Source organism: Salmo trutta, chromosome 1, assembly GCF_901001165.1.
Source record: "Salmo trutta chromosome 1, fSalTru1.1, whole genome shotgun sequence".
NCBI classification, from domain to species: Eukaryota; Metazoa; Chordata; class Actinopteri; order Salmoniformes; family Salmonidae; genus Salmo; species Salmo trutta.
In genome coordinates this window covers 55,420,534-55,445,512 of record NC_042957.1, presented here as the reverse complement: position 1 = coordinate 55,445,512, position 24,979 = coordinate 55,420,534, and the positions used below count along the sequence as shown (strand labels likewise).

At 44.1% G+C, this 24,979-nt stretch overlaps 1 protein-coding gene across 5 annotated transcripts in view; it reads right to left on the bottom strand.

The window, feature by feature from the left end:
• LOC115201327 (proline-rich protein 36) overlaps positions 1 to 24,639 on the bottom strand; it is a 35,197-nt gene extending 10,558 nt beyond the window's left edge. The window contains exons 1-4 of one of the 5 annotated variants that reach the window (XM_029764874.1): positions 24,400 to 24,638; positions 24,242 to 24,320; positions 5,863 to 6,579; positions 5,422 to 5,509 (exon numbers count right to left, since the gene is read on the bottom strand). In XM_029764874.1, coding sequence (XP_029620734.1) covers positions 5,422 to 5,509; positions 5,863 to 6,484 — 710 coding nt within the window. In that variant the 5' untranslated portion in view covers positions 6,485 to 6,579; positions 24,242 to 24,320; positions 24,400 to 24,638. Of the gene's footprint in view, positions 1 to 5,421; positions 5,510 to 5,862; positions 6,580 to 24,241 lie in introns of all 5 variants that reach the window. The other 4 variants (XM_029764897.1, XM_029764864.1, XM_029764884.1 and 1 more) reach the window with 4 other exon arrangements.
• Between the last annotated feature and the right edge of the window lie 340 nt (positions 24,640 to 24,979).

Here is a 24,979-nt window from a genome sequence, read left to right as displayed (position 1 = left end):
TGTTCAGCTACATACTACACTCCCCCCCCCCCCCCATAGTCACACTGGGTAAATACCATCCAACATGTTCAGCTACATACTACACTCCCCCCCCCCCATAGTCACACTGGGTAAATACCATCCAACATGTTCAGCTACATACTACACTCCCCCCCCACAGTCACACTGGGTAAATACCATCCAATATGTTCAGCTACATACTACACTCCCCCCCCCCCCCCCCCCCACAGTCACACTAAGTAAATACCATCCAATATGTTCAGCTACATACTACACCCCCCCCCCCCCATAGTCACACTGGGTAAATACCATCCAATATGTTCAGCTACATACTACACCCCCCCCCCCCCCCACAGTCACACTGGGTAAATACCATCCAACATGTTCAGCTACATACTACACTCCCCCCACAGTCACACTGGGTAAATACCATCCAATACCAATATGTTCAGCTACATACTACACTCCCCCCCCCACAGCCACACTGGGTAAATACCATCCAATATGTTCAGCTACATACTACACTCCCCCCCCACAGCCACACTGGGTAAATACCATCCAATATGTTCAGCTACATACTACACTCCCCCCCACAGTCACACTGGGTAAATACCATCCAATATGTTCAGCTACATACTACACTCCCCCCCAGTCACACTGGGTAAATACCATCCAATATGTTCAGCTACATACTACACTCCCCCCCACAGCCACACTGGGTAAATACCATCCAATATGTTCAGCTACATACTACACTCCCCCCCACAGTCACACTGGGTAAATACCATCCAATATGTTCAGCTACATACTACACTCCCCCCCCCCCACAGTCACACTAAGTAAATACCATCCAATATGTTCAGCTACATACTACACCCCCCCCCCCATAGTCACACTGGGTAAATACCATCCAATATGTTCAGCTACATACTACACCACCCCCCCCCCCCCCACAGTCACACTGGGTAAATACCATCCAACATGTTCAGCTACATACTACACTCCCCCCCACAGCCACACTGGGTAAATACCATCCAATATGTTCAGCTACATACTACACTCCCCCCCACAGTCACACTGGGTAAATACCATCCAATATGTTCAGCTACATACTACACTCCCCCCCCCCCCCACAGTCACACTAAGTAAATACCATCCAATATGTTCAGCTACATACTACACCCCCCCATAGTCACACTGGGTAAATACCATCCAATATGTTCAGCTACATACTACACCACCCCCCCCCCCCCACAGTCACACTGGGTAAATACCATCCAACATGTTCAGCTACATACTACACTCCCCCCCACAGCCACACTGGGTAAATACCATCCAACATGTTCAGCTACATACTACACTCCCCCCACAGTCACACTGGGTAAATACCATCCAATACCAATATGTTCAGCTACATACTACACTCCCCCCCACAGTCACACTGGGTAAATACCATCCAATATGTTCAGCTACATACTACACTCCCCCCCAGTCACACTGGGTAAATACCATCCAATATGTTCAGCTACATACTACACTCCCCCCCACAGCCACACTGGGTAAATACCATCCAATATGTTCAGCTACATACTACACTCCCCCCCACAGTCACACTGGGTAAATACCATCCAATATGTTCAGCTACATACTACACTCCCCCCCACAGTCACACTGGGTAAATACCATCCAATATGTTCAGCTACATACTACACTCCCCCCCAGTCACACTGGGTAAATACCATCCAATATGTTCAGCTACATACTACACCCCCCCCCCCCACAGTCACACTGGGTAAATACCATCCAATATGTTCAGCTACATACTACACCCCCCCCCCCCCCCCACAGTCACACTGGGTAAATACCATCCAATATGTTCAGCTACATACTACACTCCCCCCACAGTCACACTGGGTAAATACCATCCAATAATGTTCAGCTACATACTACACTCCCCCCCCAGTCACACTGGGTAAATACCATCCAATATGTTCAGCTACATACTACACTCCCCCCCAGTCACACTGGGTAAATACCATCCAATAACATTGTATTTGTCAGTGTACAGCAGGTATAAAAGGTGCAGTGAAATGCTTATGTGCCAGCTCCCTCAACAACACAGTACATTAATCAGTAACAGAGTCAAGTCAAAAATAACAATAGAAGTAATAAATAAAACCAGAAACAATGAAAAAAATAAAAACACCAAAATAAGACTGCAAAGTTGGCTAGGCGCTATCAAACAGGCCAACGATCGTGCTGATTAACATATACAGCCTCCCAGCAATACTGGCGTGCACAGCATATACCACACTAGCATACGCATGCAAGCAAACCCACATCAATGAGCAATGACGGCCACTGCATGATATCATCTCAACTATTCTCAAAACACACATACCTTCCCCCCCACACCACCCACTGTGTCCAACACCACACACTGACTTCTTCAGCATACACTAAATCAGACCCAGAGGTTTCCTGTCACAGGCTGTAGAGCTGCCATTATACAGGCAATCAGCATCAAACAGAGGACATGCACTGAGTACAAACACACAGAGTACAAACACACAGAGTACAAACACACAGAGTACAAACACACAGAGTACAAACACAGCCCTACAACAATGTTGGCTTGAGAGCACACCTCATCACACAGCCAAATTGGTACTACAAAAACAAATGACACACACACACACACACACACACACACACAGCGGGTAAATAGTGTTCACACCTCTACTACACCCACCAACCAGGACGTAGTGGCAGGTATTAAGTGCTACTGTAAAGGGAGAGGTGGAATACTGACAAATCGTGTGCTGCTGCAGACTATTCATTTCACACACACATTTTCAGCTGCCAGCGACAAAGTCTGAGGTTGAACTTCAGAATCAATCTGAGGTGTGTCACCAGCAGAGAGGATCTAGTGTTTGGAGGGGTCAGAGCAGTCATACTAAAATAGAACAAAAAGCTCAACAGTTTCAGGACAAACAGAACACAGACTGGACTTGCTAAATGGCAACAGAACCAAAACAGCCATGATGCATAAGGCTGGTACCATTATTGTAGAATTGTGTAACCGACAATTATGAGCAACATCCAGGAACAAAATAATCGTAATCGTCTTAATACCGTCATTTTAGGGGGATTCAAGTTCATATTCAAGTATACACGGAGTGTACAAGTATACACGGAGTGTACAAGTATACACGGAGTGTACAAAACATCAGGGACACCCTTCCTTTTGCGCTAAGAACAGCCTCAATTCGTCGGGCATGGACTGTGGAAAGCTTTCCACAGGGATGCTGGCCTGTCGACAACAATGCTTCCCACAGTCTTGCCCATTCACCCTCTGAATGGACACATACACAATCCATGTCTCAATCATATCAAGACTTAAGAACCCATATTTAACCCGTCTCCTCCCCTTCATCTACACTGATTGAAAGGGAGGAGACAGGTGACCTCAATAAGGGATCACAGCTTTCACCTGGACAGTGCCATGGAAATGTTTTGTACCCTATCGTTGACCCAATAGCAGTTTGTTATTTTGACATGAATTGGGTGAAGTTGGTAGCATAATCATTTTACTAGCAAAACGGCACGGTTGGGAGAGAAGTTCCAAGCGGTCAAAACCAGAGTTATATATTTATAACCTTTAGAATGGACACCATGTTAATGCCTTTGAGCATTTCATTTATCCATTCATGATGAGAATTTGGAATCTTGTACATAGCATTGTTTAAAATTCAGAAAATTCAGTGACTTGCTATTGGTCAACATATTATCGCTGGCATGGAACGCAGGGTTATGTAAATGCATCATAATAATATGCATAAACTTCAATGTCCAAACTTTTCAAATATATGGCTCTGTTAAAAACCATTTGTTTGTGAGACGGGAGTGTCACCAAAGCTGTGTTCATTAAGTATCTCGTAGGACATTTAAAAAAATGCATTACAAGCTCAAAACATTTGTTTTATAAAAACCACATTAAGACAACCATGGTCATGTGCATGACATTTATCTTACTGGTTATTCTACAACTGTCACAGCCATAATGATGTGACTCAGTCAAATTAGATTTAGGCCATTTGTAGCTGCAGGATCATTAAAAAATATATATATTTGCTTTCCAATCTTTCCTGTCTGATAACAAAATCTCCTAAAGAGTGAACTTGAATAAATTGAGGGAGAAAATGAGTATTGTGAGAGAGAGTCAGCGGTCTCAGTGAGCAGGGAGACGGGCTGTGTCTGATAGGTCAGAACATATCCACTCTGCACTCATCTGATACAGACATGCATTAAAGAGGGAGCAGAAAGGGAAAAGGGCTAAATCTAATTACAGCAGAGATTTATGACCCTGTCACAGTCTATTACCCCCCCAGTGCAGGCTGGCTGGGTACACAACGCTCACTGAATCCATCAGCCTCCAAGCTATCTCCCTCAGCCATATGTTGCACAACGCAAAATTAACTGTTTTGTTCCGTAATGCATGGATTAAAGTTCCCGCTTACCTCATAGTTTAACTTCACCAGAGATTGTCGCACTCGCAAAAAAAACCCGCTAAATCGCTATCTGTTGACTAGTATGTACTCGCTAGATCCTGTTAGATTGGAGGGGGAGCGATGAAAAGCAAGGAACTATGAAAGTAAGAGACCACAGTTCCCTTGGTACACAAACAACACAGAAGGGGAAAGGGGGTTGGGCGGGGGGAGTGAGGGCCTATTCAAAGAACAGCCAAGCACCTTAGGACATCCCTGATCATCCTCCCCTCTTCACAGACAAAAGGCTTGTTGAGCCACCTCCCAGCAGCCCATGACTCTCTGGAGTTGCTCCCTGGGGTTACGCTCGTCTCTGCTGGAACGCCACACAGCGTGACTCAGGTACTGTCTGGGTCTAATCTGACCTGATTCTACTCACTGCCAAACAGAGGTCCAAAACAGCCTGGTCTGTCTCCTGGAGTTGGTTCTTATTTATTCTGAGGGGTGCAGACTAATCTCTGGATGTGATTTGCAAACCCAAAACAGCGCTGCGAGACCTGGCTCAGAGTGACTGCTGGCCTACTTCTGGGGACTTCTTATTGTGCCTGTTTCTCCAGAGAGTGTTTTTAACCAGTCCCTTTCAGCCTGCAACATTCGCAAAATGAAGCAACTGGTTTCTCAGTCGCAACTGGAGCGTTACGCTGAATTTATTAAAACAATTCATTACTGCTGTTGTAGTTGCACATGTATTGCACAGTGAACTGAAGTCGGCATCAAACAAAAGGCTGCCCAGCTAGGTACAGACAATCAGCTTTTGCCTGAAGGAAGCCTGAAGTGAGGACCAATTACGTACAACTGCCTACTATGTTATCTACACACTCACAGTCTCTCCCCAGGGGAGGGGCTACGAGCTCTACACCAATGGTTGGCCTACCTGGTTGTCTTGGAAACAGGAGGCCTATCAGGCTTGGGAGCAGCAGCAGTGCTGGGCTTGGTGGTAGCTGTAGAGCCAGGCCGGGGAGCCGGGGAGATGAGATATGGGAAGGTGAGGAAGAGAGGAAGGACAAAGAGATAGATATACAACATGAGTAATTATTATGATTTATGTCATAACATTTATTTCCTGAGGAACCAGTCCAATGTATTTCTATATTTGTTGCAGTCATTCCAGCGTGTCATACATCTTCAACTGAATCCATCTGGATGTGCTGTATGTCAACCTTCACAGTACAATGTCATACTTTGCCTCAGGGAAAATGTACATTTGCTGTGTACAGAAGACAATTGGCAACTGATGACAAATGCAAAGCTTCATCTAGCTTTCAGTGACTGGCTTTCAGTGACTGAAAATGACTGGTCCTAAATGTTAGCCTACCTGTGGGCTTCTTAGCAGCGGTGCTGGTGGATTTGACATCATTAGTTGGCGCCGCAGGTGTCTTCTTTGCTGCTGTTCCTGTGGTGGCCTTCACCCCGTTGGTGGCAGCAGGAGCCGAGGTAGGGCGGGTGGTGCCCGCTGGCTTCTTCTCACCAACCTTGGTGGTGGTCTTAGTGGAAGGGGCAACGGCTGTGCCTACGGGCCTCTTGGGTGTGGTCTTCTCTGGGGCTCCAGTGGTGGTCTTCTTGGCCACTCCGTTGGCATGTGGCTTGGAAACCCCATTGGTCAGTCGGCTCTGGGCGGTGTTGGGTCGAGACCCTGGTCCGGTCGTGGTCTTAATTGTGGCGGTGGTCCCAGGCTTTGTCTTAGCAGCGGGGGCCTTGGTCTTGGCTTTCGGATCTGCTGCAGACTTGCTGTTTCCCGTCTTGGTGGAGGCCACCTGGGCTGGCTCTGGATGAGGCTCGCCCTGCCCCATCTCTCCCTGCTGGGCAACTCCCTCCGTCTGAGGCGCCGGCGCAGCCTGGTTAGGCTCCTCTCCCATCGCAACTGGCTCGTTTACCGGATCTGCGTCCAGTGCTTCCATTGGCTCCATCGCTGCCGTGGCAACCCCATCCGGTTTCATCTCCCCTCAGTCCTGGCTGTCCGTCTCTGCAGAGGAGGGCTGGAGAGCTTGAGACTGAAGATGGTGACTGCACTCAGGCGATGGTGGAGTCTGATCTGGCAAAGAGAAGAGAAGAGTATCATCAGGCTGTAACAAGACTGGACATGCATGACTCAGCCTTCATATCAGCAGACAGGCCACAGAGGGATCAGATAAAGGCTTTCCTACAGACAGATATACAGACAAACACTACATACAGCGTATGCAGAAATATTGTTTTGAAAGTAGAGAAAATGTGTTTAAGGTCAATGATCCTAACAGATTAGGAGCAGACAGAACAGGATGTGCCATTCTGCATAGAGCTTCATTGCTAAACAACCCTGGAGGGAACTCGCGCTCACACACGATACATGTGTGACAATATATTCTGGGGGAAGAGATAGAGGACAACCATAAAAAATGATGTAGACACATTCTAATCTAAGTACAAACTCGAGGCAAAACAGAGAGCTAGCAAAACATGTTTTTAAACATCAACAAGCCAGAGAATGCACTTGAGTGCATTATATTCTAGGTCTACATACAGAAGAGGCATCAGACCCACTAGTGTGGAAGACAAGCCTTCCTTCAACTGAAGCGAGGGGGAAAATCGCAAAAATCCCTTCCACTCCTAACAAATCGAGTCAGACGGCTCTCTCTACAACATGCTCTAGTTCATCAGACCGCAAAGCTAAGGAACCACACGTCACTCAGATGTGGTGAACCAAACCACCAAACGGAGATGTAAAGGTCACGCTGAGGGGAAAAGACATGCATGTAAACAATGCCATAAGCACTGACTAGCAGGCAGTCGCGCTGGGGAAGAACCATAAATACAGATGCTTTGCTGTCAGGGTGGAGAGGTAAGGCCTGCAGTGTGGAGCAGGGGCCTAATGACAGGGAAACGTAGAGTCAGTTGTCTGACAGGACAGGAGACTTGGCTCCATGGTGAAGCAACACTGAGGCAGAGGAAGTGGCTTGGCCTGAGGAGCGTGGGAACAGGAGAGGGGATACAGTCTGCAAAGTTTGGAACGACAGTGAGCTGCTCGGACTCTAGAAGGCCTCTCCACTTCCACTCAGCCCCTCTCTCCCCCATAGCCAGATGCTGCTGCTCCCCCTCCTTCCTAGAGGAGAGTCTATACTGTCAGCTTCCTGGAACCACTCCCCACACAGCCCCCCTTTCTCTCTGCTCTCATCCCTTACTCATCCTCTAAAACTAAACACATTACTGTGCCTTCCTTCGTTCCCCTGCCAAACCTCCCATTTTCTCCAAGCCTTTTCCTCAACTTCCCCCACCCTCGCACTCTCGACCCCTCTGTTCTCTGTTTGCGTTCGCACAGATGGCCTGAGCAGCTGAGCAAGGCCAGAGGGGAAGAGAGAGAGAGGGAGAAGGAGAGAGGGAAAAGCCCTCGGGGAGAAAATCCATACCGCAAGTAGCACACACAGTGACAGACCTCCGACAACACAGTGGCGGTGAGAGGGGGAGGAGAGAGCCCTGCCAGAGCACACAGGGCAATCAGATTCATTGAGTGACACACCAGTCACATTTGGAGTGAGGTGTGTGTGTTGGATGCAAGTGAAAGCAACAGAAACCGTGTTTCACACATGTACATGTTAAGCTCAGTCCAACAGAGACGCTCTGTTCAAGAGCACCTAGTCCTCACACCGTGCTGCTCTGCCTATAACAGAGCTCTACACTAACATCAGACCCCTGCCCTGACTACAACCCTTCAAAAAGAAAACCAACAACAAAATCTAACTCCAGATTGACACCAGGGACTCACACGTCGATAGCCCTGACAACTCAACTAGAAAAAATAAAGTCAAATCCAATCGGTGCCTTGTTCCCTCTACCTCCCCTTCCTGTGTTCTGAACGGTTCTATTCCTGCAGTTTCTGAACAGCCAGACGGTGCTTTTCCCAGCTCTGCTCTGTTGTGGTGATAAATCTCCAGCCCTCAGCCAGAGGAACACTGCTCTGCTCTTTTTCCTCCAGTTGGGAGATTACACAGCTCCAGTCTAAGGCCCTCGCCCCGTCTACATCACTCTATGCAGTAGGGAACATACAACCACGCCCAATGATACATGTTGGCACTGGCAATATTTTGACTGACTTTGGACAACCCTGCAATGTCGTAGTTGTCTTTGGTGAAATATTTTGGGTTTGTCTTTGCTGTCATATGCATGTTTAGAGACGGATGGCGTTAGGATTCCCTGTTCGTAAAACATCAAGCTGATTCTCCACAGCTGGTAGTGTTACATATACTTTGTTCACTGGAGTGGGATATCAGAAGCTGTCGGCTGCTAAACAGCTAGAGGATGTGGGCTGTAGTCTAGATAGAAGATGACAAGGGTCAACCAGCTGCATCACAACCCTAAGGACGCTCGCCACCCCCCAAGAGGAGAGGAACAACTTCCTGTCCATGTTGTCTGGAGGACTCATCGTTATTTAGGGAAGCAATAAAAATTTTTTAAAAAAAGACAGACATTTTGTTATTACTGTCATGTAGAGTTGCATGTTTTTATTTATACATCCTTAGCTTAGGTTCAGAAAGATTAAAAAAAAAAAAATAATAATTACTTAATGTCCCTCAGACAGTGATGGTTTCGATATCTTCCCAAACAGCCGCTCCATCTTATCAAACTGCATCTCACATAACATTCTCTACAAGCCTCACTGATGAGCAACACAGATACAGGGAACAAAGAACACACACAGGTCATAAAATACTACACATACACACCAAAGGGTGTTCACTGTCATGTCAAGGAGAAACCAAACAATAGGATGAACACACACACACACACACACACACACACCTTTATCTCATTATTGTTAATCAATTATAGACAAGATGCTTAATGCACTTCAGCAGCTGACGATAGAACACCAGCTGGTCAAAGTATGATCATCCTCCAAGAGCCATATTCAATGTAATCTAACCTGCCTCCATGTCTCACAGACACAGCAGACACTTACAGGCCTATACTGCATATAGTGATATCTGGCAGGCCTCCAACAGCACTGGGAGATCCCAGCTTTTCTGATTGTCTAGACACACAAGCGTGAGGAGTCCTCAGATGTATTATTTAACTAGGCAAGTCAGTTAAGGACAAATTCTTATTTACAATGACAGCCTACACCGGCCAAACCCAGACAACGCTGGGCCAATTAGTGCGCCGCCCTATGGGACTCCCAATCACAGCCGATAATCAGGTCATGAGCATATTCTAACGGTAATCGCCACTTTGACCTCTTTTTTTAAAAACTGTGCAGAGTCTGTGTGTGTACACCTATCCAATAATGTACGGCTGTGTTTTGGGGCATTAGGTCAATTTTATTTCTTTATTTATTTACAATTGTATTTATAAAACGATCAACAAAAACCTATTGGCTTAAATGATACATGCTCAATTCCCAATTAACATCCCCAGCAGGAGAGGGTGGGCTAAACGCTACCTTAATGTCATCTCTCCTGGTGGCCTGCGTGTGCATGTCTAATCAGGGCCTTCCTTTGCCAGGAACAAGAGCCTGGCTACTGAAAATCACAGCGGTCAACAGCACTTATGAATAGCTAGCAATGGCAACCGCCACCGCTTTCCTAGTTCACTGCTGTGTGTACATACATTCTCTGTGTCTGCATGTCCCCCAGGGTCAGCTGTAAATACCCTTCAATGGGAGGATTGTAGCGGAAGAAAGCCGGGGCAAGCGAACAGGAGATCAGTTTAGTGTGCTTCTCCGAACGTTCCCGTAACCTTCCCTTAATGCCTAACGATAGAATTGATAACCCTGGAACCAGAGAGAGGATTCAAGAGTTAACGGTCGGGAGTCTGGTTTGAAGAGGCCAGTTAAACAGCCTCTAAACCCATCAACACACATTCATCGCCACATGCTGCAAACACTGGGATCAGTTGTCTTCACTCCTCAGCCAGTGTTAAGACGCCCTGGTGCCTGTGTTGACAGAACATCTCTCACTTTAATGTTGAGACTGCGTGGCGTCTTCATCTAGAAACCACTGCTCTTATTCAACACTGCTGAGGTAAGTTCCACAAGGTTTCTGTTCGAAGCAAACATGTTCATTTCAGTTAAAAGATATAAAACAAACATTCCAATATGTTACAGTGAACATTAATGTTTGAGGCACCACGCGCTGGCATAGGGCCAGAGGTAAACTCTAAAACAGACTCCCTGCAGCATTCCACTACTCCTCTGAGGGAGGACAGGCACACACACACACACACACACACACACACACACAGACACGGTGCATTGAGGATCAGAACACATGAAACATTCTGTTGAATGATGCAGCATTGAGTCCACAAGAAAGTCTGGGGAATTGAAACTAGAGGTCGACCGATTATGATTTTTCAACGCCGATACCGATTGGATGACTCAAAAAAGCCGATGCCGATTAATCGGCCAATCCCTTTATTTGTAATAATGACAATTACAACAATACTGAATGAACACTTATTTTAACTTAATACATAAATACTATCAATTTAGCCTCAAATAAATAACAAAACATGTTCAATTTGGTTTCAATAATGCAAAAACAAAGTGTTGGAGAAGAAAGTAAAAGTGCAATATGTGCCATGTAATAAAGCTAACGTTTAAGTGCCTTGCTCAGAACATATGAAAGCTGGTGGTTCCTTTTAACATGAGTCTTCAATATTCCCAGGTAAGAAGTTTTAGGTTGTAGTTATTATAGGACTATTTCTCTCTATACGATTTGTATTTCATATACCTTCATATACCGTCCCTCTCCACGCTCCTACCTGGGCTCAAACCAGGAACACATCGACAACAGCCACCCTCGAAAAAGTGTTACCCATGCAGAGCAAGGGGAACAACTACTCCAAGTCTCAGAGCGAGTGACGTTTGAAACGCTATTAGCGTGCACCCTGCTAACTAGCTAGCCATTTCACATCGGTTACACCAGCCTAATCTTGGGAGTTGATAGGCTTGAAGTCATAAACAGCGCAATGCTTGAAGCACAGCGAAGAGCTGCTGGCAAAACGCACAAAAGTGCTGTTTGAATGAACGCTTACGAGCCTGCTGGTGCCTACCACCGCTCTGTCAGACTGCTCTATCAAATATAAAATCATAGACTTAATTATAATATAATAGACACACAGAAATACGAGCCTTAGGTCATTAATATGGTCGAATCCGGAAACGATCATCTCGAAAACAAAACGTTAATTATTTCAGTGAAATACGGAACCGTTCCGTATTTTATCTAACGGGTGGCATCCCTAACTCTAAATATTCCTGTTACATTGCACAACCTTCAAATGGTATGTCAAAAATAAGTTCGCAGCGAGCCAGGCGGCCCAAACTGTTGCATATACCCTGACTGTGTGCAATGAACGCAAGAGAACTGACACAATTTCACCTGGTTAATATTGCCTGCTAACCTGGATGTCTTTTAGCTAAATATGCAGGTTTAAAAATATATATGTCTGTGTATTTATTTTAAGAAAGGCATTGAGGTTTATGGTTAGGTACAGTCGTGCAACGATTGTGCTTCTTTCGCAAATGCGCTTTTGTTAAATCATCCCCCGTTTGGCGAAGTTGGATGTCTTTGTTAGGAAGAAATAGTATTTACACAGTTCGCAACGAGCCAGGCGGCCCAAACTGCTGCATATACCCTGACTCTGTTGCAGAGGTGACACATTTTCCCTAGTTAAAATAAATTAATGTTAGCAGGCAATATTAACTAAATATGCAGGTTTAAAAATATACACTTGTGTATTGATTTTAAGAAAGACATTGATGTTTATGTACACGTTGGAGCAACGACAGTCCTTTTTCGCGAATGCGCACCGCATCAATTATATGCAACGCAGGACAGGCTACATAAACTAGTAATATCATCAACCATGTGTAGTTAACTAGTGATTATGATTGATGGATTGTTTTTTATAAGATAAGTTTAATGCTAGCTAACAACTTACCTTGGCTTCTTACTGCATTCGCGTAACAGGCAGGCTCCTTGTGGAATGCAATGTAAAGCAGGTGGTTAGAGCGTTGGACTAGTTAACCCTAAGGTTGCAAGATTGAATCCCCAAGCTGACAAGGTAAAAATCTGTCCCTGAACAAGGCAGTTAACCCACCGTTCCTAGGCCGTTATTGAAAATAAGAATGTGTTCTTAACTGACTTGCCTAGTTAAATATTATAACAATTTAAAAAAAAAATCTATAAAGCTATATCTAAATAAAAAAATATTTGAAAAAAAATTAAAATAAGAATTTTTTTTCAAAATAAATATATTTTTAATATATTTAAAAACTAAATAATGAAAAAAAAAACATTTATTAAAATTTTTTTACATTAAAAAAAAAAAAAAAAAGGGAAATCGGTGGCCAAAATTACCGATTGTGATAAAAACTTGAAATCGGCCCTAATTAAATCGGCCATTCCGATTAATCGGTCGACCTCTAATTGAAACAGTAGCAGCTGAAACCAGAATGGGTGGTACTACCAGTCTTAGACAAGATACAAAGAATAAAAGAGAAGGCTAGACCCATGGCAACAATTTCATTTGGGGTTGGTGCAGATGGTTCTGATACAAAAGAGAAGGGAAACAGAGGGGTGCTAGAGGGCGCTACGGAGAGGGCCTAAAACAGAAACTAACAGCACCGCCTCCAAAAACTAAAATTCCCCCCCATTAATACGCTCCATCATGTATCATCTCAGAGGAAAATCTTGGCACTAAACCCTGAACAGCTGCTGTGTATTACTAATATCATCATTCATTTCAAAGTACAATTAATACATTGTGGAAAATGTCAAGTCTGCAAGTGTGATTAAAAGTCATTCAGGAACTTACAATAGATCACATCCAAAAACACATGCTATCCGAGGCTTCAAGAGACCTCATGAGCATCATCATCATAAAAGCATTATATAACACCATACCCATCATCATAGTCCCTTTCAGCGACTACCGTACACCCCAGTTCATCTCTCCACTCAATTAGCAGGAAGCTTTCCCTGCATGGTACCGTCCCTCTGTCTGCTTTAATAGAAACCATTATACACTTCTGGAGCCTTGAGGCGGCCATCTAAACAGAACCCAAGAGACTAAGGGACTGATTGTTGCTGTGCGCTGCCCAGCTAAGAAAAGGGGAGCACAAAAGAAGCATGACACCGTCCCAGCTGAGTCAGTGTGCTGCCTTCATCCCCCTGATACTAATCGCAGCTCGCACATTCCCAAACAGGCCCGGCCAAAGGTCAGGAAGCCGCCCCTGCACCACACACAAACAAACCGCTCCAAACAAAGTTGACTCCTCTCCACGGAATTCCTTCCCTGGACACGGTGTAGGAGGGAGACGAGAAGGGATTGTGTGGCCCTTCTCAGACGGTGACGTCAGGACATGCCCGACAAATGAGGCTATGGACACTTAACTCCCCAGACAGAGCAGAAAGCAGCTGATTTGGATCCCATCTCCTGGGCTATAGCCGACAGCGCACCATGGTTTCAACCTTATGATTTCCATTGACAACTCCATGGTCTTGGCAACAGACATTGGACAAAGTAAACTCAGTTCAGGAACATGCTTTTCTCTTGTTCACTGGTCTGCTGCCTGTGTCAGTCAAGGCAACATCTTGTGTGACAGACACCTGAATCACAGAACCATGTGATGTGACAGACTAATCCTTGTGCTCTAAAGAAGTTTAGTAGGAGCCAAAAGCGGGTTTAGAGTCTGTACCGCCATGGCACGACTGGTAGAGACTTCAAGTGAGAGAAGGGTACCATCTACATCACATGCCTTTGCTCCCGAACCCATCAAGTGAATATGCTGGTCCCAAACACACACACTACCCCCACTTTACCAGCGTGCGTCACCCATCTCCCAGCCTCAGGAGACTCGGCCCCCCGGGGACAGGGAGATTAACACATGACAGAGCTTGTTAACCCTGGACAAAGAGATTTGCTAATCCTGTACGATCAGGGCGACTGTCCTCCAGCGCCGGCCCAGACTACCCACAGAGACAGAGAGCGCCCAGGACAGAGGCCTAGTGTGTCCCAGAAACCAAACAAAGAAGACCTGGCTCCATCACAACAATGGAGAGACGGAGCCGACAACAAACAAGGTCCCAACAGCACACAGTCTAGCTACAGTAGACCGCTGAGAGGAACAGCGGGGTGGGTGTGATCTTGACCATGCCGATATTGATCGTGGGGGAGAAAGTGAGGATGTGGACTACTCAGATGGTGAGAAGCATTAGTGCATTAGGCAGACAGGGACCTGTTCCACTAATGGGGTCCCTTGCCTGGGGGTTGCCCACCAGTGAGGCTGGTGTGGAGGGACTGAAGGGGAGGGTAATGTGGAACTTGAAGAGCAGGTCCTTCTCCATAATGGGCAGTGTGTCCACTGACAGACTCCACTCAGGGGGTAAATGACATTAGGCCAGAGAGCCAGCTGGTGGGTTGGATCGATGACACCAGATAGGACGGAGAGGAACAACGCAGGCATCTGGACGGGACAGCAAAACATACCCTTGAGGCTCCAGCTCTCTAGCAGCCACTGACTACTGGAACTGACTCTGGCCATAAGAGGATTATGTCCTCCTGTTTGAAGCAGAGCAGGCACGTTGCAGATGGAATCTGATCCCTAACAGGTTGTCCACATCACCAGGGCTAACCAGGGCTTTTCAACAAAATAACAGCTGGGCTAACACCACATAAAACTGTACCTAGCCTTTACCCAGAAATGTACATGGCATTTGGGGCTTGGATCAAAAGGCTTCTTAAATAGAAATTACAGGACAATAGCATTTCAAATTACTCAAAACATCTGACAAATCTCCCCCCTGTCAACTCTCATAAATGTAGCCATAATTTTGTCATCGGGAACTTTTGGCATCCATGTCATGCCAGACTGGCCCATGGTGTAGACAGGCTGCCACAGCACTGACATAATACTGAATGCATTGGGCAGAAAATAAATGCAACACAACTGACAGTAAACATGTGGAAGCCATGGTGGCAATACTTACAGTGCATTCGGAAAGTATTCAGACCCCTTTTGTTCCACATTTGTTACGTTACAGCCTTATTCTAAAATTGATTCAATTGCCCCCCCACCCCCAATCTACACACAATGACAAACCGAAAACAGGTTAAGAAATTATGGCAAATTACAAATAAAAACAAAACCCAGAAATACCTGATTTCCATAAGTATTTAGACCCTCTGCTATGAGACATGAAAAATTGAGCTCAGGTGCATCCTGTTTCCATTGATCATCCTTGAGATGTTTCTACAACTTGGAGTCCACCTGTGGTAAATGTACAGTTGAAGTCGGAAGTTTACATACACCTTAGCCAAATACATTTAAACTCAGTTTTTCACAATTCCTGACATTTAATTGTAGTAAAACTTCCGTCTTAGGTCAGTTAGGATCACCACTTTATTTTAAGAATGTGAAAATGTCAGAATAATAGTAGAGAGAATGATTTATATCAGCTTTTATTTCTTTCATCACATTCCCGGTGGGTCAGAAGTTTACATACACTCAATTAGTATTTGGTAGCATTGCCTTTAAATTGTTTAACTTGATTGCCTTTAAATTGTTTAACTTGGGTCAAACGTTTTGGGTAGCCTTCTACAAGCTTCCCACAATAAGTTGTGGGAATTCTTTTGATTTTCCTGATTTCTTTTGATTTTCCCATGACGTCAAGCAAAGAGGCACTGAGTTTGAAGGTAGACCTTGAAATACATCCACAGGTACACCTCCAATTGGTTAATTGACATCATTTGAGTCAATCAGAAGCTTCTAAAGCCGTGACATCCTTTTCTGGAATTTTCCAAGCTGTTTAAAGGCACAGTCAACTTAGTGGATGTAAACTTCTGACCCACTGGAATTGTGATAGATTATTTCACTTATAATTCACTCTGTCTAAACAATTGTTGGAAAAATTACTTGTCATGCACAAAGTAGATATCCTAACTGACTTGCCAAAACTATAGTTTGTTAACAAGAAATTTGTGGAGTGGTTGAAAAATGAGTTAATGACTCCAACCTAAGTGTATGTAAACTTCTGGCTTCTGTAATTGATTGGACATGATTTGGGAAGGCACACCTGTCTATATAAGGTCAGAGCAAAGACCGGAAGAATTGTCCGTTGAGGTCCGAGACAGGATTGTGTCAAGGCACAGATCTGCGGAAGGGTACCAGAAAATGTCTGAAGCATTGAAGGTCCAAGAACAGTGGCCTCAATCATTCTTAAATAGAAAAAGTTTGGAACCACCAAACTGAGCAATCTGGAGAGAAGAGCCTTGGTCAGGAAGAACCCAATGGTCGCTCTGACAGTTCCAGAGTTACTCTGTGGAGATGATTGCGCTTCTGGAAGGTTCTCCCATCTCTGCAGCACTCCACCAATCAGGCTGTTATGGTAGAGTGGCCAGACAAGCCACTCCTCAGTAAAAGGCATGACAGCCCGCTTGGAGTTTGCCAGGAGGCACCTAAAGGACTGTCAGACCATGAGTAACAAGATTCTCTGGTCTGATGAAACTAAGATTGAACTCTTTGGCCTGAACGCCAAGCGTCACGTCTGGAGGAAACCTGGGACCATCCCTATGGTGAAGCATGGTGGTGGCAGCAGCATGCTGAGGGGAAGTTTCTCAGCGGCAGGGACTGGGAGACTAGTCAGTATCGAGGGAAAGAATGATGGAGCAAAGTACAGAGAGATCCTTGATGAAAACATGCTACAGAGCTCTCAGGACCTCAGACTGGGGGGGAAGGTTCACCTTCCAACAGGACAACAACCCTAAGCACACAGCCTTGAACTAGATCAAACATTTCTGGAGACACCTGAAAATAGCTGTGCAGCGACGCTCCCCATCCAACCTGAGAGCTTGAGAGGATCTGCAGAGAAGAAATGGGAGAAACTACCCAAACAGGTGTGCCAAGCTTGTAGCATCATACCAAAGACTCAAGGCTGTAATCGCTGCCAGTAAAGGGTCTGAATACTATTGTAAATGTGATATTTAATAAATTAGCAAACATTTCTATAAACCTGTTTTTGCTTTGTCATTATGGGGTATTGTGTGTAGATTGGGGGGGGGGGGGGAAATAACGATTTAATCCTTATTAGAATATGGCTGTAAAGTAAAAAATAAAAAAGTGGAAAAAGTCAAGGGGACTGAATACTTTCCAAATGCACTGTATCAGCTACAGGTGGCAGAATGATGCTCAATCACTAGAAATTAGTGATGCACCAATGACATTTCTGACCGATATCCAATATTTTCCTTGCCAAAACAAAACGATACCCAATATTTAAATTTTTTGCGGACTTTTAAGCATTCTAGTACAGTTTTTTTTTTTTGTATTATTTCACCTTTATTTAACCAGAGGTAGGCAAGTTGAGAAGAAGTTCTCATTTACAATTGCGACCTGGCCAAGACAAAGCAAACAGTTCGACACATACAAACATAGTCAATAATACAGTAGAAAAATAAGTCTATATACAATGTGAGCAAATGAGGTGAGATAAGGGAGGTAAAGGCAAAAAAGGCCATGGTGGCAAAGTAAATACAATATAGCAAGTAAAACACTGGAATGGTAGATTTGTAGTGGAAGAAAGTGCAGAGTAGAAATAATGGGGTGCAAAGGAGCAAAATAAATAAATAAATACAGTAGGGGAAGGGTAGTTGTTTGGGCTAAATTATAGATGGGCTATGTACAGGTGCAGTTAAATAGTTAACACACACACACAGCGGTTTAAGGCACTGCGTCTCAGTGCAAGAGGCGTCTCTACAGTCCCTGGTTCGAATCCAGGCTGTATCACATCTGGTCGTGATTCGGAGTCCCATAGGGCGGCGCACAATTGGCCCAGCATCGTCCGGATTTGGACAGGGTAGGCCGTCATTGTAAATAAGAATGTGTTCTTAACGGGCTTGCCTAGTTAAATAAAAGGTTACACACACACCAAAAAGTTATTTTGTTGGCATTTACATAAGTCCCCATTACCAGTAAAACATAATCAAAACCTATTTCTTTCCCTAACTTGCTGTACTGTTTCGTTGTTCAGTGGTTTCATTCTCAACCAGGATTCCTATGGAACGTCGTTTGGGTCTTTGCATGTCAAAAAAGATACGTCAAATAACACTATTTGTCGTGTCAAATAAGCTTGTTGACCAATCATGACCTGAATATGACTGCGCGTCACAATAATTTAACGTGTTAATACATTTTTTACGTAGTTATTACACTATCACTCGTATTTCATATGTCACAACGATTCATCGATACGTATGCTACGATGCTGGTAAAGTTGTCTCGCGCACCTACAGTGCTGGCATAAAAAAAAGCTGTCTAACTCATGGATGCAACCATGTTCTTCCCCAAAAACATAGCAAAACGTCAATCTGTTCCAGTAGCTATAGTTAGCTAGCTAACTATATAGCTAGGTGTCATCATCTAAGATAAGAACTGTCTTATAAATTAGGGTTATTTGATTAATGGGGGTCCGACCCATCTATGTGAAGCTAGCCACAATAAAGATTAGCCACAAGTGGACTTTGCGTTAGCCTTCAAAATAAAAGTGCGTCATTGACAGTGATGCAAATGAATAAAAATAGTAGAATTATGGCATAATTGAATAGATCATGTTAAATGAGGTTGGAATGTTATATAAATTCAACAAAAGACAATTTGTTAATTTGACAAATCTGTTGAAATCACACTGGATACTTACTTATTTCACTGTACAGCCTTACCTATGGATTGTGAATCAATGACATGGGGTATCAGTCTACCCAGTGACACCCAGAGAATATTAGCGTCATAGCTCTTATTGTGGGACTCTGAAACAACTGAATTGAGCCACTTTCATTGTCAACCTATGTGTATTGAACACCATTTCTGAGGAAAAACAATACTGCATGGATGTTTGAGTCTGATAACTCTGAGGAGGACGTTGGGAAAAAGTATCTTGGGCGTTGAGTAGACTGATACCCCATTTCATTGATCCCCAATCCTTAGGTAAAGCTGTACAGTGCAATATGAATGTCAATACACACAATAGGCTGACTGGGATGGTGATTTTACAGTCCCGTGATAAGAGATACAATGCTAACATTTGCGTAAACTCTTCACAGTTGTGTTCTGTGGGTGTCACCGAGTAGACTGATAACCTATTTCATTGATTCACATTCCAACCTTGTTTAACATTATGTAGTCTAAATATGGCACGAGTCCACCAATTGTAACCTTCTGCATCACTTTCAAAATAGGTACTTTTATTTTGAAGGCAAACCGCAAATTCCACTATTGTGCCTAATCCTTATTGTGGCTAGCTTCACAACACATAACCCGGTCCGGAATAGCCTCACTAGCCAGATAAAGCTAGCTGGCTGTTTATAACCCTGTTGCCCAAAGCTAACGTTAAGTAGCTGGCTAGCTATTTATTTTCATGAACTGAAGTTCAATTTCAATATGCGAACAACAATACTTACCGTAATTTCCGGACTATTGAGCGCACCTGAATATACACTTAATTAAAAAAAATTTTTAAAAAGTATTATTTTGAACATAAATAAGCCGCACATGTCTATAAGCCGCAGGTGCCTACCGGTACATTGAAACAAATGAACTTTACACAGGCTTTAACGAAACACGGTTTGTAACAAAAATAAATAAATAGGCTTTAACGAAATACGACTTGTAACAAAAAAATTAAAATTAGCAGTAAACAGTAGCCTACCAAGAAAGTCATTGGTCACTATCTTCCTCCTCCTGTGCACTGAAACCACTGAAGTCATCTCCTTTCAAAAAAAATTGAAAGCGGGAAAAATCAAAATATTAGCCGCGTCATTGTTTAAGCCGTGAGGTTCAAAGCGTGGGAAAAAAGTTGCGGCTTATAGTCCGGAAATTACGGTACTCACAAGGATTCCTAAATCATTGCTAAGAACAATGAAAATGACTGCAGTTTCTAATGGTCATTGTTTTCAGGCTGGTTGTATTGGTGCTAGGTACCAAGCTAAAGCTAGCTACCACAGAAGTTGCGGTCTAACAAATAATGCTTTATTACCAACGCGGTATCGTAAACACATCGTTCGTGGCCGGTAGACTTTTTTGTTCAGCTTTGACAGTGCTACTGATAGAAGTGGTGGCGCTTGGCTTGCACGTGCAAATTCAGAACACACAACATTCTATAATAGAATTGTTTTATTTGACATTCATCTTTTTTTTGACACGCAAACAACCAAATGGCTTTCCATAGTATGTCGTGAAGCTAATAGCAGTGACGCTATTACTGTATAACTCCGGTAGGGCAACATCTGAAAAATAGCGCACTTGGTAGTGTGTACCGGTGCTCAACCAGTTGGTGAAAGCTAACATCACCCACAACAGAGAACGGTTGATTGTCAAGGGCAATGAATTCCATTATCCCGGCGTTAATGGATTTGGCCTTTGAGTTTACTCTTTCAAATGACTGCTCGATCCACACAGCAGACATTGTGGGCTTGGTTAGGAATGCTGTGTTGCAAGTGTAGCGCAAAATTTTATGTGGCGTCATTACGTCATCACGTTACATAGGTATGCACGTCAGCTTTGAAATCGGTTTTGCACGTCGGCGTTAAACTAGACATCGGGCCGATACCGATGTTGGCACTTTTAGCTAATATCGGCCGATTCTGATAGGTTTACCTATATATCGTGCATCCCTACTAGAAACCAGCAAGCCTTTAGTTTGTGACAGTATTAAAGATCATTTCCATGCTGAGTAGACGTTATGCCATATCGCAGCCTTGCAGCGACCACAGCAATCCAGGCAAAATTCTGAAAGTGGTAGGGAGGCATAGCAACAGGGCTCTGAACCATGTCCATTATCCAGCCTCCCACTGGAAGAATTCAGAGCCTCAACACAGAAAAGTAATTACTGCAGCTGCTGGCATATATACCCTCAAAACTGCACAGCAACTGTCAGGACTGACAACTGTGATACCACTGAGGCAGCTATCTTGGCTGGACCAATGTCCGAAGCAGAATTATAGTGACGACCATGGCAAACAATGGAGTGGCACTGCAGAAACCACTACTACAGTCCCAAGTCTGTGGTTAAAATAATCTCACGAGTGCAGGCCAGTTGCCAGCAGACTTTATTAATAAGCGATGGTGACAGAAATGCCAAAGGTCATACAGTTCAGCCCACTGAGCAATAAAAGCACTAGAGACAACGTCCAAGACGGTCGATTCATGGACCGTCTATATCCGAGTTGCATCCGGTTTAATCTGACTTCTATATGGGGCCGTCTATGGGAATTGTCTTTCTGCGCCGGACATCAGTTAAACTGCAGTAACGAAGTAAGACTGTAGGTCCAGTGGAAAGCGTGCTTCCAGACCGGAACCCTGGCCCTTGGTTCAGCCTGAGAGGGATCTGGTGAGTAGGAGACCAGTCCAGGGCAGGGAGAGGACACACCAATTTCAATATTTACAGTTAGGGACGTCACTAAATCAACCTATTTTGCCTACTACGCCTGAGGGAAAGCCGAGGCACAAATTACTGTAGGCATCTCCCCGACAGCCCATGGCATAGGTCAGAGGAAGGGCAGAGCAAAGAGAACTGTTAGTCAAAAAAAAAAAAATCACCCCAGAATGCTACGTTATGAATTCCGCATGAAATTGCATCTCTTCTGATTGTAGACATCTAAGCCCTCCTTTGGCCAACTGTTTCAGCAGGCTTACTAAAGCATGTGCATGGCATTAAAGGAGAGACTTAAAATAGGTGTGACAGACAATGTAATAACCAAAATGCCAGCGGAGACATGAGTGGAGGAGGAATCCATTTTCAGCCTATTGTGAAAATGAGGTGGGCAAGGGGAATTTGGTATCAAATGTCACAATGCTGGCACATTGGTTTTAAGTACAAAAATAACACTCTTTTGCTAAAACATGATAAAGGATATTGAACACGAAATCTGTCTTATTCGATTCATAGACATGACAGATATTTTTTTTAATGTAACAAGCCAGCAGCATTTGGGTAAAACAGGATCTACATTTAATTTCACATGAATGCATTAGTCCCATGTCTGAGCGTGTCTCTATCCCTCTGCCTCATTCCATTGCTTGCTTTGTGAGTCAGCCATCGCTCATTAATGCACCAGAGGGTTGACTAGCATGTTGGAGCCTCTCTGCCAGACAAGGCCATGCCCGAAAAGTGCTCACGTTAATCACCCTGGGATGCAATTTATTCCCGAGTGGCATCAATACTTTATGGCAGATCATTGCAGAATATTGACCTACCCATGCCCACTACCCCACCCTATATCGCTCATTGTCAGCCGAACATCAGGGGCAGAGATTAGGCCTGAGGGACATCTATAATGATTAGTTGCAACTGTATATGGTACCTGCACGTTGAGGGTTTTGGAGACTAACATTATTCACCATTGTTATTTTGGAGTGTGGTCTGGTTGCATAACATTAACACAAGCGAAAAATAGCTCCGGGTTCATGGCCTGAAGCCACAATGTTAGCCTATATGATAGTTTGAACAAAGTATTTTATTACATTGAGAGTACAGTACATGTCATGACTCACGTTCTAATAATCCTGAGAATTGGGTGAGCCTTCAAAGACCTCTCAACCTTATAAAGTAGAGCACTTACGCCATCCTACAAAAGTAGCATATGCCATGTTCTCGGACTAATGCAAAAGACTAACAGAATATGCCTAATTTACCCAACATATCGCCTGTGGGCAAAGAACGAAGCCGTTCTCACTAGAGACCACTTGGCCGCACAGAACAATAGGCGTCAGCCATGGAGGATGAGGGAAGAAAAGTTGATATAATGAAGTGAATACGTCGAATTGCTTTTGAAAAGGCAAATAATCCAAATGATTACACACCGATCCCTTCACAAAAGGAAGGCTGTTATTTTAGCCAGTTGATTCGTCGGTTAGCTAAATAGCTGGTGATCAATTTGAGCCACCACACAGGGCTGCCACCGCCCCATCACCCCCCTCCCGTAGGCAATCGAATTCAGAATCTATCCTCTTTATGGCTGAGCCGCGTGAGCCACTCACTGGCAGAAGGAAACTGCAAAGATTCCCTTGTTCCTATACTCGTTTTTGTGCGACCCAATAGACTCGCGTGGATAGTTCTGTTAGCCTATTTAGTTAGCATTTCAACAAGGCTTATTTGTATGGCGCGATTTCCAATTCAAGTTGACGTTTATGTCATGAATCTTGCCCTCGAGGCATAACTGGTCGATTTCAGCTAGATGAACCAGCTACAAAGTCAAAAATGGCCTTATTTTAAACAAACACGAGAAGAAAAAAAAAAGTGTTTTTTGGTTTTAAATTAAAGTTGGGCATTAGGGTTAGCAGCGTGGTTAAGTTTAGGTTTACATTTTTTTTTTTTTTTAATCAGGTTTTCTGACTGTGGTTGTGCCAGTTAGTGACCACTCTGCAGACCTGCCTCCAGAACAAGATTCATGACAAAAACGCTAACCTGCGTTTCCAATAGGAATTCATGAATTGCACTTCCAATGTCGACAAAGACATTCACCCACTATCTATATGATTTGTCACCCATTCTACCCAGACTAACTACCAAACACTGAATATAAAAATCTAATATTTTAGGAGACCAAAAACATTTGTTAAAGCATCACATCGTAACTTGCATTTTATATTTTCTGTGATTTAAGTGTAAGTTTAGTTGCACAGCTAGTTAGCATGCTAACGCTCAACCAGTCTCTAGACTTACCAACGCAGTGTAGCTAGCTATAGCTTGATCTCCAGCTACGCCCAGTGTTGGACAATATCCTCCGACTCCTTTCAGAATCCTCGAATACAAAGTGGAACAAATTAGAAAATGAAACCGAACAAGATGAGAAACAGGCCAAAGTACAGCAGCCAGATTACCAAGAAACTTCTGTCGACCGCTGTTTCCAGAAGTGATGCACGTCCCTTCCAAAGAAAGAAAAAACGATTTGCAGTCCACGCACACACTCTCTACTGGCCGGGACGGATGGACAGGCGGAGAGGGTTTTACCACGGCATTACGCGCGGGGGTGAAATTGAAAGGGATGAATAGCCAAGTAACTCGACTTTCTCCATCTCACGACCAATCACTACCCCGGCTGGGATTTATTCAAATGAGGAATGATGTCATCTCTCAAATCACCCTACTTTCTTTCTTCCCATCCTTCCCAAATTGCACCGGTTGTCTCCCCCTTCCCGTATCCCTCCACCAGTTTTCCCGCGTCCCCTCCCTCCATGCCCGACTCCACGCTCATCCTGCACACACCTCCTGCAGTTTCTTTTCAACGGCGCATTCTCTCCACACAATGGTGGCATGTTAGAATTCTCCATTGGTTCTGGACCACTGGATGCTGAGATTTCAGCCACAAAGGGTACCACAGCATAGTCTGTCATATTTTGATTTTCTATAGGTCTACTGCCATTTAGTTACTACCATATTATTCTAATATGGTAATGAAAC